The 17701-nt window shown below is 47.4% G+C and overlaps 1 protein-coding gene across 1 annotated transcript in view; it reads right to left on the reverse strand.

The window, feature by feature from the left end:
- Positions 1-17701, reverse strand: part of PTPN1 (protein tyrosine phosphatase non-receptor type 1) — a 94609-nt gene that overhangs the window by 26538 nt on the left and 50370 nt on the right. Inside the window, exon 2 of the mRNA XM_040331469.1 lies at positions 625-715. Within this exon, the coding sequence (XP_040187403.1) occupies positions 625-715 (91 nt within the window). The remainder of the gene's footprint in view (positions 1-624; positions 716-17701) is intronic.

The raw sequence follows: 17701 nt of genomic DNA on the forward strand, positions 1-17701 counted from the left end.
TCTCCCTGGTGTGGAGTGTCGTGCTCGCCCCCTACCTTGGACTACAGGAGAGTCAGGACTCCCACTAACACACAGCTCCTTTCTCGATCTGCAACGTAGAGAGTGTCCTGACTCTCCTGTAGTCCAAGGGAGGGGCGAGCACGACACTCCACACCAGGGAGAAAGCCTTGCATTACTGTGTGGAGTTACAGACAGAAGAACAGGAAGTGAGGATTTCTCAGAAGAAATAAGGACATTTAAAAGCAAAATGGAAGGATGAGGTAAGTGAAGGAGGACTGCACTAAGGTAAAGGAAGCTATTTCTTAGGATTTTTTTTTTTTTTACCTTTACAACCCCTTTGAGAAGTAATGGTATCGCACAAGCGTCCCGCCATTTGTGGCAATTTGGAATCACGGGTAGAATCGCGGCGATTCCAATCGCTGAGGTGTGAACGGAGCCGAAGACTAGCAAAAGTGTGCCTTCTGTAGAGAAATATCTTCCATCACTAAACTCCCTTTTCAAATGCAATTTCCTTTTCCTTTTTTTTGTAACCTTTTGTGATGGAAAGAGCGACTCCCACATGCATACAAAAGCGGGAAAAACTATTTTTAGTTGGCCCAACAAGTGAAAGTGCGTTGTACTCACATGGACTGACGTCTCTATAGCGATTGCGGGTTTTGTTCTCCAGCAGTCTCGCCACTTTGCACGGGAAATCGCTGGCTTCATTTCGGATTTCCTGCAAGACAGAAGGACGGGAAGCAGTTGAGGTCTCCGGTGGCGTTAGGTACCAATGATAAAATAGTTGGACAGCCCCCCCCCCCTCTAATCTGCTTTCCTTGGCAGCGAGGGCTTTGCTGGTTTTGGCCGTCTCAGAAAACAGATTACATTTAAACAGGAACTATTCGTTCGATATTCCAGACAAGGAAGAGAAAGATACTTATCAGCGGATCTACGGGAAAACATCGGCGACTGACCGAATAAATCAACCTGCCTTAAAGACGCAGGCTAGGCCTAAAGCTGAGGATTATTGGTACAGTAAAAGCATAATCCGTTCCAGAAACATGCTTGTAATCCAAAGCACTTGTATATCAAAGCATTTTTTTTACAGGGTATAAAAGAGAAGAGAGGAGCCTCTAAGTGTAGCAATAAGTTGTACCTTCATTAAATGTAACCATATTGCTACACTTAGAGGCTCCTCTCTTCTCTTTTATACTCAGTTGTGACATGACGCTACTCTTATATCAAGACATCGCTTGTATATCAAGGCAAAATTTATTAAAACATTTTGCTTGTCTTGTAAAACGCTCTCAAACCAAGTTACTCTTAAACCAAGGTTTTACTGTAAAGGGTAACCAATCATCAACAAGCCGTCCATTGTGTGCACTAGTAGATATGAACAGTCCATTGTTTATTATATACTACACAACTGTCATTTTAATAAGGCAATAAATACACTTGTTTACTTCCTCCTGAGCGTTTTTGTGCTTTTTGGGTGTTCAGATTCCTCTCAGCTGAGTAAAAGCTTTTGAAGTTTAGTTCCTGGAATAACAAAAAGGAAACACATTAACCACTTAAGACCCGGACCAAAATGCAGCTAAAAGGACCCGGCCCCTTTTTGCGATTCGGCACTGCGTCGCTTTAACTGACAATTGCGCGGTCGTGCGACGTGGCTCCCAAACAAAATTGGCGTCCTTTTTTTCCCACAAATCGAGCTTTCTTTTGGTGGTATTTGATCACCTCTGCGGTTTTTATTTTTTGGGCTATAAACAAAAATAGAGCGACAATTTTGAAAAAAATTCAATATTTTTAACTTTTTGCTATAATAAATATCCCCCAAAAATATATATAAAAAAAACGTTTTTTTCCTCAGTTTCCTACCAATTTTTGGTAAAAAAAATTGCAATAAGCGTTTATCGATTGGTTTGCGTAAAATTTTTGGCGTTTACAAAATAGGGGATAGTTTTATTGCATTTTTATACATTTTTTTTTTTACTACTAATGGCGGCGATCAACGATTTTTTTCATGACTGCGACATTATGGCGGACACTTCGGACAATTTTGACACATTTTTGGGACCACTGTCATTTTCACAGCAAAAAATGCATTTAAAATGCATTGTTTACTGTGGAAATGACAGTTGCAGTTTGGGAGTTAACCACAAGGGGCGCTGATGGGGTTATGTGTTCCCTGAAGTGTGTTTACAACTGTAGGGGGGTGTGGCTGTAGGTGTGACGTCATCGATTGTGTCCCCCTATAAAAGGGAACACATGATCAATGAAGCTGCCACAGTGAAGAACAGGGAAGCCATGTTTACACACAGCTCTCCCCGTTCTTCAGCTCTGGGGACCGATCGCAGGACTCCAGCGGTGATCGGGTCCGCAGGTCCCGCGGTCCTGGAGCTTCGGACCGGGTCAAACGGTTTTTATTTTTTGCGTTATAAACAAAAATAGAGCGACAATTTTGAAAAAAAAAATCAATATTTTTTACTTTTTGCTATAATAAATATCTCAAAAAATATATAATACACTTTTTTTTCCCTCAGTTTAGGGCAATACGTATTCTTCTAGCTATTTTTGGTAAAAAAATAATAATAAATCGCAATAAGTGTTTATTGATCGGTTTGCGCGAAAGTTATAGTGTCTACAAAATAGGGGATAGTTTTATAGCATTTTTATTAATATTTTTTTTTTTTTTTACTAGTAATGGCCGGCGATCAGCGATTTTTATTGTGACTGCGACATTATGGCGGACACATCGGACACTTTTGACACATTTTTGGGACCATAAAAATGCATTGATTACTGTGAAAATGACACTGGCAGTGAAGGGGTTAACCTGTATGGGGCGCTAAAGGGGTTAAGTGTGTCCTAATGTGTGTTTCTTACTGTAGGGGGACGTGGCTTGGCGTGTGACATCACTGATTGATGAAAGGGAACAGACGATCAGTGACAGTCTCACTAGGAAGCACAGGGAGAGGTTTGTTTACACTCACCTCTCCCTGTTCTTCAGCTCAGTGACCCGGTCATGGGACACCAGCGGGCAGGGCCGCCATCAGAAATTATGCGGCCCCTTCAAAGAAATCCTCACTTCCTGTTCTTCTGTCTGTAACTACACACGGGGGCAGATCCACGTAGCGCGGCGCATCTTCCCGCCGGGCGTAGCGTATCTAAGATACACTACGCCGCCGTAACTTATTTTTATTTTTTCAAATTCACAAAGAATTTGCGCCGTAAGTTACGGCGGCGTAAGGGCGCGGAATTCAAATGGATGTGATGGGGGCGTGTTTTATGTAAATACGCTGTGACCCAACGCAAACAACGTTTTTTTTGAACGGCGCATGCGCCGTCCGTGGGGTATCCCAGTGCGCATGCTCGAAATTAAACCGGAACAACCCAATGCTTACGACGGTGACGTCAAATCCCTTTTCGTGAACGACTTACGCAAACGATGTAAAAAATTCAAAATTCGGCGCGGGAACGACGGCCATACTTAACATTGGTACGCCTCCTAATAGCAGCTTTAACTATATGCCGGAAAAAGCCGAACGCAAACGACGTAAAAAAATGCGCCGGCCGGACGTACGTTCGTGGATCGCCGTAACTAGCTAATTTGCATACTCGACGCGAAATTCGACGGAAACACCACCTAGCGGCCGGCGGAAAAAATGCACCTAAGATCCGACGGCGTACTAAGACGTACGCCTGTCGGATCGATCCCAGATGCCGTCGTATCTTGTTTTGAAGATACAAAACAAAGATATGACGCGCAAAATTTGAAATTACGTGGCGTATCAATAGATACACCGGCGCAATTCTTTTGTGGATCTGCCCCACAGTAATGCAAGGCTTTCTCCCTGGTGTGGAGAAAGCCTCTTGAGGGGGGAGGGGGCAAGCAGGCAAGTCAGGACACTCTCTACTTTGCAAATAGAGAAAGGAGCTGTGTGTTAGTGGGCGTCCTGACACTCCTGCTCGCCCCCTCCCCCCCTCAAGAGGCTTTCTCCACACCAGGGAGAAAGCCTCGCATTACTGTGTGGAGTTACAGACAGAAGAACAGGAAGTGAGGATTTCTCAGAAGAAATAAGGACATTTAAAAGCAAAATGGAAGGATGAGGTAAGTGAAGGAGGACTGCACTAAGGTAAAGGAAGCTATTTAGGGAAAAAATGTTTTTCCTTTACAACCCCTTTAACCCCTACAGCGCCACCATGTGGCCAACCCCTTCACTGCCAGTGTCAATTTCACAGTAATCAGTGCATTATTTTAGCACCGATCGCTGTAGAAATGACAATGGTCCCAAAAATGTGTCAAAAGTGTCTGATGTGTCCCCCATAATGTCGCAGTCACAATAAAAATCGCTGATTGCCGCCATTACTAGTAAAAAAAAAAAATTATAATAAAAATGCCATAAAACTATCCCCTATTTTGTAGACGCTATAACTTTTGCGCAAACAGATCAATAAACGCTTATTGTGATTTTTTTTTTACCAAAAATATGTAGAAGAATACGTATCGACCTAAACTGAGGAAAACAAAAGTTTTTTATATATTTTTTGGGGGATATTTATTATAGCAAAAAGTTAAAAATATTGCATTTTTTTCAAAATTGTCGCTCTATTTTTGTTAATAGCGCAAAAAATAAAAACCGCCGATGTGATCAAATACCACCAAAAGAAAGTTCTATTTGTGGGGAAAAAAAGGACGCCAATTTTGTTTGGGAGCCACGTCGCACGACCGCGCAATTGTCAGTTAAAGCGACGCAGTGCCGAATCGCAAAAAAGTGTCCTGGTCTTTGATCAGCGAAATGGTCCGGGGGGCTGAAGTGGTTAAAACAACAAGGGCAGAAGATTAAATAGATGGAAGGATGAAAAAATGACTGAAGTTTCTGCTTTAAATGGTAAGCATTCGACGCAAAGTTTGCCGCACTTTTCTCTCAACGCCGGAGACGCACATGAATTCGGGGCTTACAAGGGGTTAAGCCGATGAGCAGAGGATGTTTGCGGAAGTAACGGCAAGCTTCTTCCTCCCTTAGGGTGACTCGTGCGTCATTTATGCAAATGGCGACCTGTAAGGGAAGCGTGTCGGAGAAGGATGAGGCCGAAGCAGGAAGATCGGGCAAACCGCAGATATTCTGCAAAGTGCAATGTCAGCCGATGCATGCTGGTGCCTGCAGGGTACGCTCAGCGACACGCAGGACCTCACTTGTGTGTGCGCTCCTCTGCAAAAGACAACATTTCTCTACAGGTAGAGCAGTTTATATGTCTCAATATAAAAGTATAAAGCTGGGAGGAGCTGCTAATATGAAATCCAAAACCAGACCCCCCCCCCCCCCCCCCCACTGACAATTTGCTGTCTGTGATCGCCCCCAACAAAGTGAACCTGTGCTTTTGCCATGCAGGACAACCCAAGGGTAGACATACTGCAGGGACTATGGGCTCCCTCATGTGCCAGCACTGAGTGCAGAGAGTCAAGTTTAGAATTATCAACCAGCTGCTGCACTTGCAGGATTCTAATGAGGAAAGTGGCAGGGTCGGCATCCCTTTTCCATACTGACAGTTGAGCAAAGGAAAGGTAAGTTTATGTTGCTGGGTGGATTTAAAGTGGAGCTCCGGGACTATTTTACAACTACTGCCACCGGCGTTGCTGATGTCAATGCCATTAACCCAGGGCTTGACAAATTTGCTTGGAATCTAGGAGCCAGCTAAAAAAGTTAGGAGCCAGGAACGCGCCCCCCGTCCCGCCGAGCTTGCGCGCAGAAGCGAACGCATACGTGAGTAGCGCCCGCATATGAAAGCGGTGTTCAAACCACACATGTGAGGTATCGCGGCGATTGGTAGAGCGAGAGCAATAACTCTAGCTCTAGACCTCCTCTGTAACTCAAAACATGCAACCTGTAGAATTTTTTAAACGTCGCCTATGGAGATTTTACAGGGTAAAAGTTTGTCGCCATTCCACGAGCGGACGCAATTTTGAAGCGTGACATGTTGGGTATCAATTTACTCGGCGTAACATTATCTTTCAGAATAAAAAAAAATTGGGTTAACTTTACTGGTGTCTTATTTTTTAATAAAAAAAAGCGTATTTTTTCCCAAAAAAGTGCGCTTGTAAGACCGCTGCGCAAATACGGTGTGACAGAAAGAATTGCAACGACCGCCATTTTATTCTCTAGGGCATGGGTGCTCAACCTGTGGCCCTCCAGCTGTTGCGGAACTACGAGTCCCATGAGGCATTGCAAGCTGCTGACAGTTAAAAGCTTGACACCCAAAGGCAGAGGCATGATGGGAATTGTAGTTTTGCAACAGCTGGAGGGCCACAGGTTGCGCACCCATGCTCTAGGGCGGGGATATGCAATTAGCGGACCTCCAGCTGTTGTAGAACTTCAAGTCCCATGAGGCTTAGCAAGACTCTGACAGCCACAAGCATGACATGCAGAGGCAGAGGCATGATGGGACTTGTAGTTTTGCAACAGCTGGAGGTCCGCTAATTGCTTATCCATGCTCTAGGGCAGGCGTCTCAAACTGGCGGCCCTCCAGCTGTTGCAAAACTACAAGTCCAATGAGGCATTGCAAGAATGACAGTTACCAGCATGACTCCCACAGGCAGAGGCATGATGGGACTTGTAGTTTTACAACAGCTGGAGGGCCACCAGTTTGAGACCCTTGCTCTAGGGTGTTAGAATAAAAAATATATACAATGTTCTAATTAGAGGGAAGGAGATGGCAGTGAAAACACACAGGGGAAGCTCCATTAGCATTGTTGGTTGGCTTGTCATACCAACGGCCACCACAAGATGGTGCCAGATCATAGAAGGAAGCATAGGCCTGCTCAAACTGGCGGCCCTCCAGCTGTTGCGAAACTCCAAGTCCCATCATGCCTCTGCCTGTGGGAGTCATGCTTGCAACGATCAGCCTTGCAATGCATCATGGGACTTGTAGTTTCGCAACAGCTGGAGGGCCGCCAGTTTGAGACCCCCTGCCTTAAAGACCCGGGAGGCGCTGGTGTTAAGCCGCAGTCATGTTTATTTTCTACTTGGGTGTCCACGTCACTGTCAGTGAGGCTTGGACCTTTCCTATTGGATGGCCACTGGCAGGGTCCTTCCTCTAAGGCAGGGGTAGGCAACCTCGTCTCTTCAGCTGTGGTGAAACTACAAGTCCCACGAGACATTGCAAGACCTTGACAATCACAGGCATGACTCCTGGAGGCAGAGGCATGATGGGATTTGTAGTTTCACCACAGCTGGAGTGCCAAGGTTGCCTACCCCTGCTATAAGGAGAACAAAGAGGTCAAACATCATCACAGGGGGACGTCAGGGGACTGGTTGGTCATCATCACAGTGATGGATTAGCGGTCCTCCGCTCAGGAACCAGGGACCGTGAGGGACCTGGATGGGGGATTTAGGTGAGTTTTGTTGGTTCACAAGGGGTGGTGTAAAGAAATGTATCCCTGAGTGGGGTTGTAGGGTCACTGGCAGGAACGGGAGGTGTGTTATTTCATTGCACTTCTTGATTGTGGTCTGCTCACCTATGATGTCCTACTTATTGTAAATTCCTTGCCATGTGCTTGACTGTTATCGCTCATAAGGATCTCATCATCCTCATTATTTCACAAGGGTTGAATTTTTGAAATGTGTCCAGATTACAGGCAAACCGCGCTCAGCAGAGTTTAATAGCAATTGTTGGTTACATACTCCTTGGCTGGCCATGAAGGGCAACGTTCTTTGTCCCGCCAACAATAGAGATCTGCACATATGGCACATCACCAATACAGAACAAACACTAAATCAGGTCTGTACATGCCAGCCATGCCCCCTGCAGCTGACAGCAGCTTCAACCACACAGATCGTCATTTTCTGTTTAGTCCCAACACCTGAAAAAAAAGGGCAGACGGGACGGCGGGTAGCAGCAGGCCCTGGCATGTAGGTGTTGGCCATTCACCATTGGACAGCATAGAATGTAGATAATATCCCACAAATCCTCCGTTAAGTAGCAAGCTGTGAGCGGTTCTTATTCCACGTTCTTGTCATGTCAGATATGGAGGAAATCATATTAAATGATACATTACTATTATGACCGAAAACGCCAGAATGTTTACCATACGATTCAACTTGTATTTGTGTCATTTTGAGGTTCCAAGAACATTGAGACTTGGGGGTCCCAGAACAATGACACACTGACACCTGGGGGTCCCAGAACAATGACACCTGGGGGTCCCAGAACAATGACACCTGGGGGTCCCAGAACAATGACACCTGGGGGTCCCAGAACAATGACACACTGACACTTGGGGGTCCCAGAACAATGACACACTGACACTTGGGGGTCCCAGAACAATGACACACTGACACTTGGGGTCCCAGAACAATGACACACTGACACTTGGGGGTCCCAGAACAATGACACACTGACACTTGGTGTCTACAGCAGCAGAAGAACCACACCGGGTGCCACCCCTGTCAGCTAAGAACAGGAAACTGAGGCTACAATTGGCACAGGATCACCAAAATTGGACAACAGAAGATCGGAAAAACGTTGCCTGGTCTGATGAGTCTCGATTTCAGCTGCGACATTCAATTGGTCGGGTCAGAATTTGGTGTAAACAACATGAAAGGATGGATCCATCCTGCCTTGTATCACCGGTTCAGACTGGTGGTGGTGGTGTAATGGTGTGGGGGATATTTTCTTGGCACACTTTGGGCCTCTTAATACCAATTGAGCATCGTTTAACTTACCTGACCCCTCAAAAGTCCCGCGCTTGCTCCCGTCATCCTCCTCTGTTCTCAGCCCGGCCATTGATTGGCTACACTGGATGGATTGAAAGCAGCGCAGCCATTGGCTGGCGCTGCTGTCAATCACATCCAATGACGCAGCGCGCCGGGGCCGAGTGATACAGCGGCAGCTACGGCCGCCGCTGTATCGCGGGAGCGTGCCCGCAACAGCTACACACCATGCTCGCTCGCATGAATGTGTGGAGTTGTTGCGGGGAGGAGCCGAAACAGCCGCCGAGGGACCCCAGAAGACGTGGATCGGGGCCACTCTGTGCAAAATTAACTGCACAGTGGAGGGAAGTATAATATGTTTGTTATTTAAAAAAAATAAAACATTTCCTTTACTAGCCCTTTAAACCCCACGGCCTACCTGAGTATTGTTGCTGACCATGTCCATCCCTTTATGACTACAATCTCTTCTGATGGCTCCTTCCAGCAGGATAATGTCACCATGTCACAAAGCTCCAATCATCTCACCACTGGACAATGAGGTCACTGTCCTCCAATGGCCTCCACACTCACCACATCTCATCCAATAGAGCACTTTGGGGATGTGATGGAATTGGAGATCCGCATCATGGATGTGCAGCCAATAAATCTGCAGCAACTGTGTGATGCCATCATGTCACTATGGAGCAAAAATGTCTGAGGAATGTTTCCAACACCTTGTTGAATCTATGCCACCAAGCAGGCCCGTCGCTAAAGGACAGGCAAAACAAACAATTGCTTGGGGCCCCGAGCTGGCCTGGGGCCCCCAACTTCCCTTTCCCAGGATGTAGCCAAGCTCCTTCCACCTGGAGTCCTGTCAGTCCGGCCGGGTACCGCGCGTGGTACAGGAGATTCAGTTTCCTGTTCCCGACCGGACTGACAGGTAGTGCACTATCTGATAGGGGACTGGAGAAGAGGAGCTCGGCCACGTTACAGCGGCAGCCTTCAGGGAAGAAGGGGAGGTAAGAATAGAAAAAAATGTAGTGTAGCGCTAACGTAGGCTTTGCATGCGGGGGGGGGGGGTGCTTGGGGGCCACCATTTTGCTTGGGGCCCCCAAATTCCTTCAAACGGCCCTGCCACCAAGAATGAAGGTAAAAGGGGGTAAAAGGGGGTAAAAGGGGGTGCAACTCGGTACTAGCAAGGTGTACCTAATATAGTGTCTGGTGAGGGTATAAAACAAGACCAACACCACCATGATGATTAGGCCCCCAGTTCAAATAAATCGTGACACTTTAGGGTATCCCGATGAAGAAAAGGCTGACCCTTGGGGTTTCAGAACCTGTAGGCACCAAACTTGGCCACAATTGACAATTTTCTGTTGGTTTAACATCTGACACAACAAGTAGGCATTGCAGGGTAACAAGGCCTCCCAACTACGCGCAGAGCATCAGGTTGGGCCGAATATCTACTGAAGCCGAGTAGAACCAGCGACACACAAGACGAGTCCTGCAATCACCCCTCTTCCAAGGAAATAGCTTTTAAGTGCATTTATCTACTCTGCTCCTAACCCCACCCCCGTCTGTAAACGTTTCCAACTAAAGAGATTAAAAAAAAAAGAAACGTTCTCCAAAGCCTCCATCAATTCTAGGGAAAAATAAATAAATCGAATGATTCTATCACAATTCCAAACCCTCAACAATTCCAGGGAAAGAGAGAGAACGTCAACGATCTTTATCATGTTAGAACACGAACAAACATTGTCCGCCGGGCCCATCTGCTATTCTACAGGGAAATAACTTAGGTGAACTCTTGGTCTTATACGGCTATCTGTGGTAGGTGGCCCTCGTGTATGAAGCTTACTTTTGTTTTCCTGTTCAGATACGGATATTGGGGATCCGATACTCCGAATAGCAGAATGGACAGCGCTTTCAAAGTGCCTCAAAAGCACTTTGAAAGCGTCCCAAAACTGGAGTTTTTAACCTATTTTTGGGGTTAAAAGCGCCCTGCTTGCGGCTGAAAAGCGACGCAAAATTGAGCGGTTCTTTAGCGCTAACGGTCGGCGCTTTCAGTGTGAAAGCAGTCTTATATCTGCAGTCTTCTCTTCTCTACTTCCATTCAAAAGAGCGGAATTATGATAAAAATCCTTTTGCATCTGTGAGAAGCAGAGAGGATGGGGCGGAGAGCTGCAGTTACAGTGTGTGAGAGCTGACTGGAGGAAAGGGTCACACCCCATCCATACATGGCAACAGGAATGAATTGACAAGCTGTGTGCTGAGCTCTCTCCCCTCCATCACAAATTTATCTCATGTGTTGGGAAAACTTCTGAGAAGTGACTCATGCTGATAACAAAGGAACAAGCACCAGAGAGAAATGACACTTAGAGCTTTAGAGATAGACAAGTCAACACTACAGATATACACGATATTACCAAAGGTATTGGGACGCCTGCCTTTACACATGCATGAACTTTAATGGCATCCCAGTCTTAGTCCGTAGGGTTCAATATTGGGTTGGTCCACAGCACTGATCATCCCGGTATCCTGTGAGAATGTGCTCCTGCACCGCACATCATGCTGGGATTCTGGGAGAACACGCTCCTGCACCACGCATCATGCCGGGATCCTGGAACAACACGCTCCTGCACCACGCATCATCCCGAGATCCTGTGAGAATGCGTTCTTGCACCACGCATTATCCTGGGATCCTGTGAGAATGCGCTTGTGCACTACATCTTATCCCGGGATCCTATGAGAATGCGCTCCTGAGTCCTGCACAACGCTTTATCCCTGATCCTGTCAGAATGCGCTCCTCACTTTATCTGGGATCCTGTGAGAATGCGCTTCAGCACCACGCTTTATCCCTGGATCCTGTGAGAATGCATTCCTGCACCACACATTATCATCCCGGGATCCTGTAAGAAAGTGCTCCTGCACCACGAATCATCCCGGGATCCTGTGAGAATGCATTCCTGCACCACACATCATCCCGGGATCCTATGAGAATGTGCTCCTGCACCACGAATCATCCCGGGATCCTGTGAGAATGTGCTCCTGCACCACGCATCATACCGGGATCCTGGGAGAACGCACTCCTGCACCACGCATCATCCCGGGATCCTGTGAGAATGCATTCCTGCACCACACATCATCCCGGGATCCTATGAGAATGTGCTCCTGCACCACGAATCATCCCGGGATCCTGTGAGAATGTGCTCCTGCACCACGCATCATACCGGGATCCTGGGAGAACGCACTCCTGCACCACGCATCATCCCGGAATCCTATGAGAACGCACTCCTGCACCACGCATCATCCCGGGATCCTGTGAGAATGTGCTCCTGCACCACGCATTATCCCGGAATCCTATGAGAATGTGCTCCTGCACCACAAATCATCCCGGAATCCTATGAGCATGTGCTCCTGCACCACGAATCATCCCGGGATACTGTGAGAACGTGCTCCTGCACCACGCATCATCCCAGGATCCTGGGAGAACGCACTCCTGCACATCCCGGGATCCTATGAGAATGTGCTCCTGCACCACGCATCATCCTGGAATCCTATGAGAATGTGCTCCTGCACCACGAATCATCCCGGGATACTGTGAGAATGCATTCCTGCACCACACATCATCCCGGAATCCTATGAGAATGTGCTCCTACACCACGAATCATCCCGGGATACTGTGAGAACGTGCTCCTGCACCACGCATCATCCCAGGATCCTGGGAGAACGCACTCCTGCACATCCCGGGATCCTATGAGAATGTGCTCCTGCACCACGCATCATCCTGGAATCCTATGAGAATGTGCTCCTGCACCACGAATCATCCCGGGATCCTGTGAGAATGCATTCCTGCACCACACATCATCCCGGAATCCTATGAGAATGTGCTCCTACACCACGAATCATCCCGGGATACTGTGAGAATGTGCTCCTGCACCACGCATCATCCCGGGATCCTGGGAGAACGCACTCCTGCACCACGCATCATCCCGAAAGCCTGTAAAAATGTGCTCCTGCACCTACTTCCTAGGCTGAGATGCCGGTTTACTAATAAATAGGGGATATCAAGAGAACCTGTCACTTCATCCTGGTCCCGAATGGTCATAGTGACAGATTCCATTTATCCTCTGACACACTGCCCACTCTGAATCGAGGAATAGAGAGGGTGGCCTTTGAGCCCTTGTATATGGTGCTCCCACATTTGGGGGCTCCCCAGACACACAGATCTAGCAAAGCTTGCATCTATTTCATGGCCTCCAATCTAAAGTAATAGTGTAAGCTAGCTGTAAATGTCGGCTTACTGGCCCTTTAACGGTGCAATGGGTTACTGGAAGTCAGCTGGAAACCACAACACAGCATCTGCTCGAGGGGAGGCTGCATTGTCTTCTATTCCTGGAAAGCAGATCGCTCAATACAGATTACCATCTATTACTGAGCATATGATGACAGCTGGGCACACACCGGCCCTCGCCGCTCCACCAGCATCCATCAACGTATGAAAGTCATCAATTTAAAGGGGATCCGACATCAGGTGTATTTTTATATTAAGTGCAACGTGCCAAGTCATGTCTAAGTCACTGATCACCATCATTACTAGTATATTAAAAAAAAAGAAACTTTAGTATATATCCCATAGTTTGTAGACGCTATAACTTGCGCAAACCAATCAATATATGGTTATTGAGATTTAATTACATTATTTTATGTTTTTTTTATTGGATATGTTTTATAGCAGAAAGTAACAAATATTGTCTCTTTTTTAACCTGGAACAAAATGCAGGTAAAGTACCCGGCCAGTTTTTTGCGATTCGGCACTGCGGAACTTTAACCACTTAAGCCCCGGACCATTTTGTAGCTAAAGGACCAGGCCCCTTTTTGTGATTCGGCACTGCGTCACTTTAACCGACAATTGCGCGGTCGTGCGACGTGGCTCCCAAACAAAATTGGCGTCCTTTTTTTCCCCACAAATAGAGCTTTCTTTTGGTGGTATTTGATCACCTCTGCGGTTTTTATTTTTTGCGCTATAAACAAAAATAGAGCAACAATTTTGAAAAAAAATGCAATATTTTTTCCTTTTTGCTATAATAAATATCCCCCAAAAATATCTAAAAAACATTTTTTTCCCTCAGTTTAGGGCGATATTTTTTATAAATTTTTTGTTAAAAAAAAATCGCAATAAGCGTTTATCGATAGGTTTGCTCAAAATTTATAGGCCCAGATTCACGTAGGAGATACGACGGCGTATCTCTGAGTCTGAGGCGTCGTATCTTGGCGCCTGATTCAAAGAATCAGATACGCCAGAATTTGTATAAGATACGACCAGCGTAAGTCTCCTACGCCGTTGTATCTTAACTGCATATTTACGCTGGCCGCTAGGGGCGTGTACGCTGATTTACGCCTAGAAATATGTAAATCAGCTAGATATGCCTATTCGCGAACATACGCCCGGCCAACACAGTACAGATACGCCGTTTACGTTAGGCTTTTTCCGGCGTAAAGTTACCCCTGCTATATGAGGCATAGATGAGGAGTACCAATGTTAAGTTTGGACGTCGGGCCAGCGTCGAATTTTCCCTTGATTACGTTGTTTGCGTAAGTCGTTCGCGAATAGGGCTGTGCGTAATTTACGTTCACGTCGAAAGCATTGGCTTTTTGCGGGTTAATTTGGAGCATGCGCACTGGGATACTTTCACAGACGGCGCATGCGTCGTTCGGAGAAAGCGTCATTTACGCGGGGTCACAATACATTTACATAATACACGTCCACATCTTCCACATTTGAATTAGGCGGGCTTACGCCGGCCTATTTACGCTACGCTGCCGCAACTTTGCTTAGAGAATACTGCACTTGCCTGTCAAAGTTGCGGAGGCGTAACGTAAATAGGATACGTTACGCCCGCACAAAGATGCGCTCTCCTACGTGAATCCGGGCCATAGTGTTTACAAAATAGGGGATAGTTTTATGCATTTTTATTAATAATTTTTTTTTTTTACTACTAATGGCGGCGATCAGCGATTTTTTTCATGACCGCGACATTATGGCGGACACATCGGACAATTTTGACACCTTTTTGGGACAATTGTCATTTTCACAGCAAAAAATGCTATAAAAATGCACTGTTACTGTAAAAATGACAATTGCAAATTGGGAGTTAACCACAAGGGGGCGCTGAAGGGGTTAAGTGTGACCTCATTTGTGTTTCTAACTGTAGGGGGGCGGGGCTGGACGTGTGACGTCATTGATTGTGCTTCCCTATATCAGGGAACACACGATCAATGACAGCGCCACAGTGAAGAACAGGGAAGGTGTGTTTACACACAGCTCTCCTCGTTCTTCAGCTCTGGGGACTGTTCGTGGGACTCCGGCGGCGATTGGGTCCGCGGGTCTGGGCACTTAAAGAGGACGTACAGGTACGTGCTTGTGCACAGCCGTGCCATTCTGCCGACGTAAATGTGCAGGAGGCGGTCCTTAAGTGGTTAAATATACTAATCTTTTGGCTGGTAAAACAGCCCCCATATACATGGGGAAAATAATGATTTGATCCCTTGCCGATGCAAGTTTGCCCACTATAAATTGAGTTGCAGTTCAGTGAGTAAAATAAGTATTTGATCCCCTACCAACCAACAATAATTGTGGCTCCACAGACTGGCTCCAGTAGGGTCTCATGTGGTACACAGATTAGTCCTGTCAATGTAAGAAGGTTCTCCTAACGACAACTCGTTATGTGTATAGAAGACACCTGTCCACAGAATCTCTTTCCTCCAATCACATCTCACCATCATGGGGGAGACCAAAGATCTGTCAGAGGACGTCGGGGGAGAAGATTGTAGATCTGCACAAAGGCTGGAATGGGCTACAAGATCATCAGCAATAAGCTTGGTGAGAAGGAGACAACGCAAGTTGCCGACCCGTCATACCCCAGCATTAGTGTTGTTAATAAGCCGATGCTTCCTGTACAGCGTCGGCTTTTGGCACAGGCAAAGCTTGGCCTGACCCAATCGGACCCTCGATTCACCTCTATAGAGCGGCAGATGTAAACTGACTTTTGTCCGCTTGCGCCCGCCTACCTCCAATCCGATCCGCAAAAAAAAAAAAACTGAAGGGAATTTGTCCCTTTCCTTCTGGGCAGATCGAAACGGAGGGCCTATAGAATAGCTGTGACCTGTCATCCGCCCGCTCTGCTCATTGTGGCCTGCGACTGGTTACCAAGTTGCTCAAGTGGCCCTCGCTCTTAAAGCGGATGTGCCATGGGAAAAAAATATTAAAAGCCAGCAGCTACAAATACTGCAGCTGCTGACTTTTAATATTAGGACACTTACCTGTCCTGGAGTCCAGCGCCGATCGCAGCAGAGGACGAGCGATCGCTCGTCTCTCTGCTGCTCCCCCCGCCATCCACGCTGAGGGAACCAGGAAGTGAAGCGCTGCGGCTTCACTGCCCGGTTCCCTACGGCGCATGCGCGAGTCGCGCCACGCCCGCCGATTGGCTCCCGCTGTGTGCTGGGAGCCGAGTGTTCCCAGCACACAACGGGGGGGGGGGCGACGGGATGTGACGAAATGCCCGTCTTTTGCCCGTGAATGCCGGGCCGGAAGTGGGTGCAAATACCTGTCTTTAGACAGGTATCTGCACCCCCCTCCCCCCTGAAAGGTGTCAAAGGTGACACCGGAGGGGGGGAGGGTTCCGATCAGCGGGACTCCACTTAAGGGTGGAGAACCGCTTTAAAAAGGTTGGGCACCCCTGCCTTAGGCCGTGTAAGGTTCCCACCAGGATGTGGCAGCTGATGGCCTCTGGCAATAGTTGCCTTGGCTCGCCCCCCACACTTGTGCCAACAGAAGGAAACTGGAGAGGAGGCAAAGGAGGAAAGTGGAGGGGGGGGGGGCAGAGAAGGACTGAGGTGAGCACAAAAGAAACAGAGTGTAGAACGGGGCATTCCACAGGCAGACAATCAGCTGGGCTTAGCAGGGCTCTCACCTCTGACAGAGCACGCTCAAACTTGTTTTATATCGTAGCGGAGAATCTTGGAGGCCGGCCAATGTTTGCAGAGCCTTCTTTGCAATGGAACAAAACACGGCCGGGAACCTGAAAACACGACAGAACTGCACAGAGCCCATGTATGAAAAGCATACCAACAAGGAAAGGTCTGCTAGTAGACAGACATCAGCTTTGAGGAATTGGGGTTCCCCTTTAAGGGACCGGGGTCCCACATGTGCACTAGGACAGATTCAACAGATATGCAGAGAAATAGTGTGGGAAGTTCCAATAAGTTATGTTTATGCCCCCATTATATTGTAACTGTAACTGTACTGTCTGTCCTCACATTGTAAAGCCATGTGCAAACTGTTGGCGCTATATAAATTCTAATAATTATAATAATGTAAGACTGAAAAGAATAGAAAAGAAAATGAGCTGCGGTGGCTCAACGCGATTGGCACTGCGCTGACAAGCCATTCACCTCTGCAGCTAGGGGTTCGGATCCCGGTCTCGGCTACATGTGAATTGAGTTTGGTGGTCTCAGCCCGGCTCCCGGTGGGTGTGCTATGCGAGGTAAGCCTGCGCTTAGTACGTCCACCCCCCTCCCACAAAAACCACCACACTTACACGCACTCAAAATTGAGTTAACATGCAGGCACTTTGACCACGCGGTCTCTAAAAAGAGAGGCGAAGGACTAACGGGGCTGGTTGAGGGGGCTAGATCATCTCACTCCCTTGTAGGGAGTCCCTCTGCCCCGTTGGGCTTCAAAGCGGAGCAGGTAGGGCGGGCTGTGTGGGACGACCCCCTCACACACCCGCCATTGCCACTGGTATGGAGAAAGGTGGCAGATTGCCTCTGGGGGAGGCCTGCCTACTCCCAACTCCTGCAGTCCGGCTCCTCTCTCGAGTACACGCACAAAATACACTTAAAAAAAAAAAAGAAAAGAATATAATGCACTTGTGGAAAAGCCTTTTCCACATCTAGCGTGGCCACTGTCCTCGTTCCTGTATTAATGTGTTGGGTGTGAATGTTGGTAAAAAGCCTCCTATGGTTAACGT

Source organism: Rana temporaria, chromosome 12 (assembly GCF_905171775.1).
Source record: "Rana temporaria chromosome 12, aRanTem1.1, whole genome shotgun sequence".
Taxonomy (NCBI): Eukaryota; Metazoa; Chordata; class Amphibia; order Anura; family Ranidae; genus Rana; species Rana temporaria.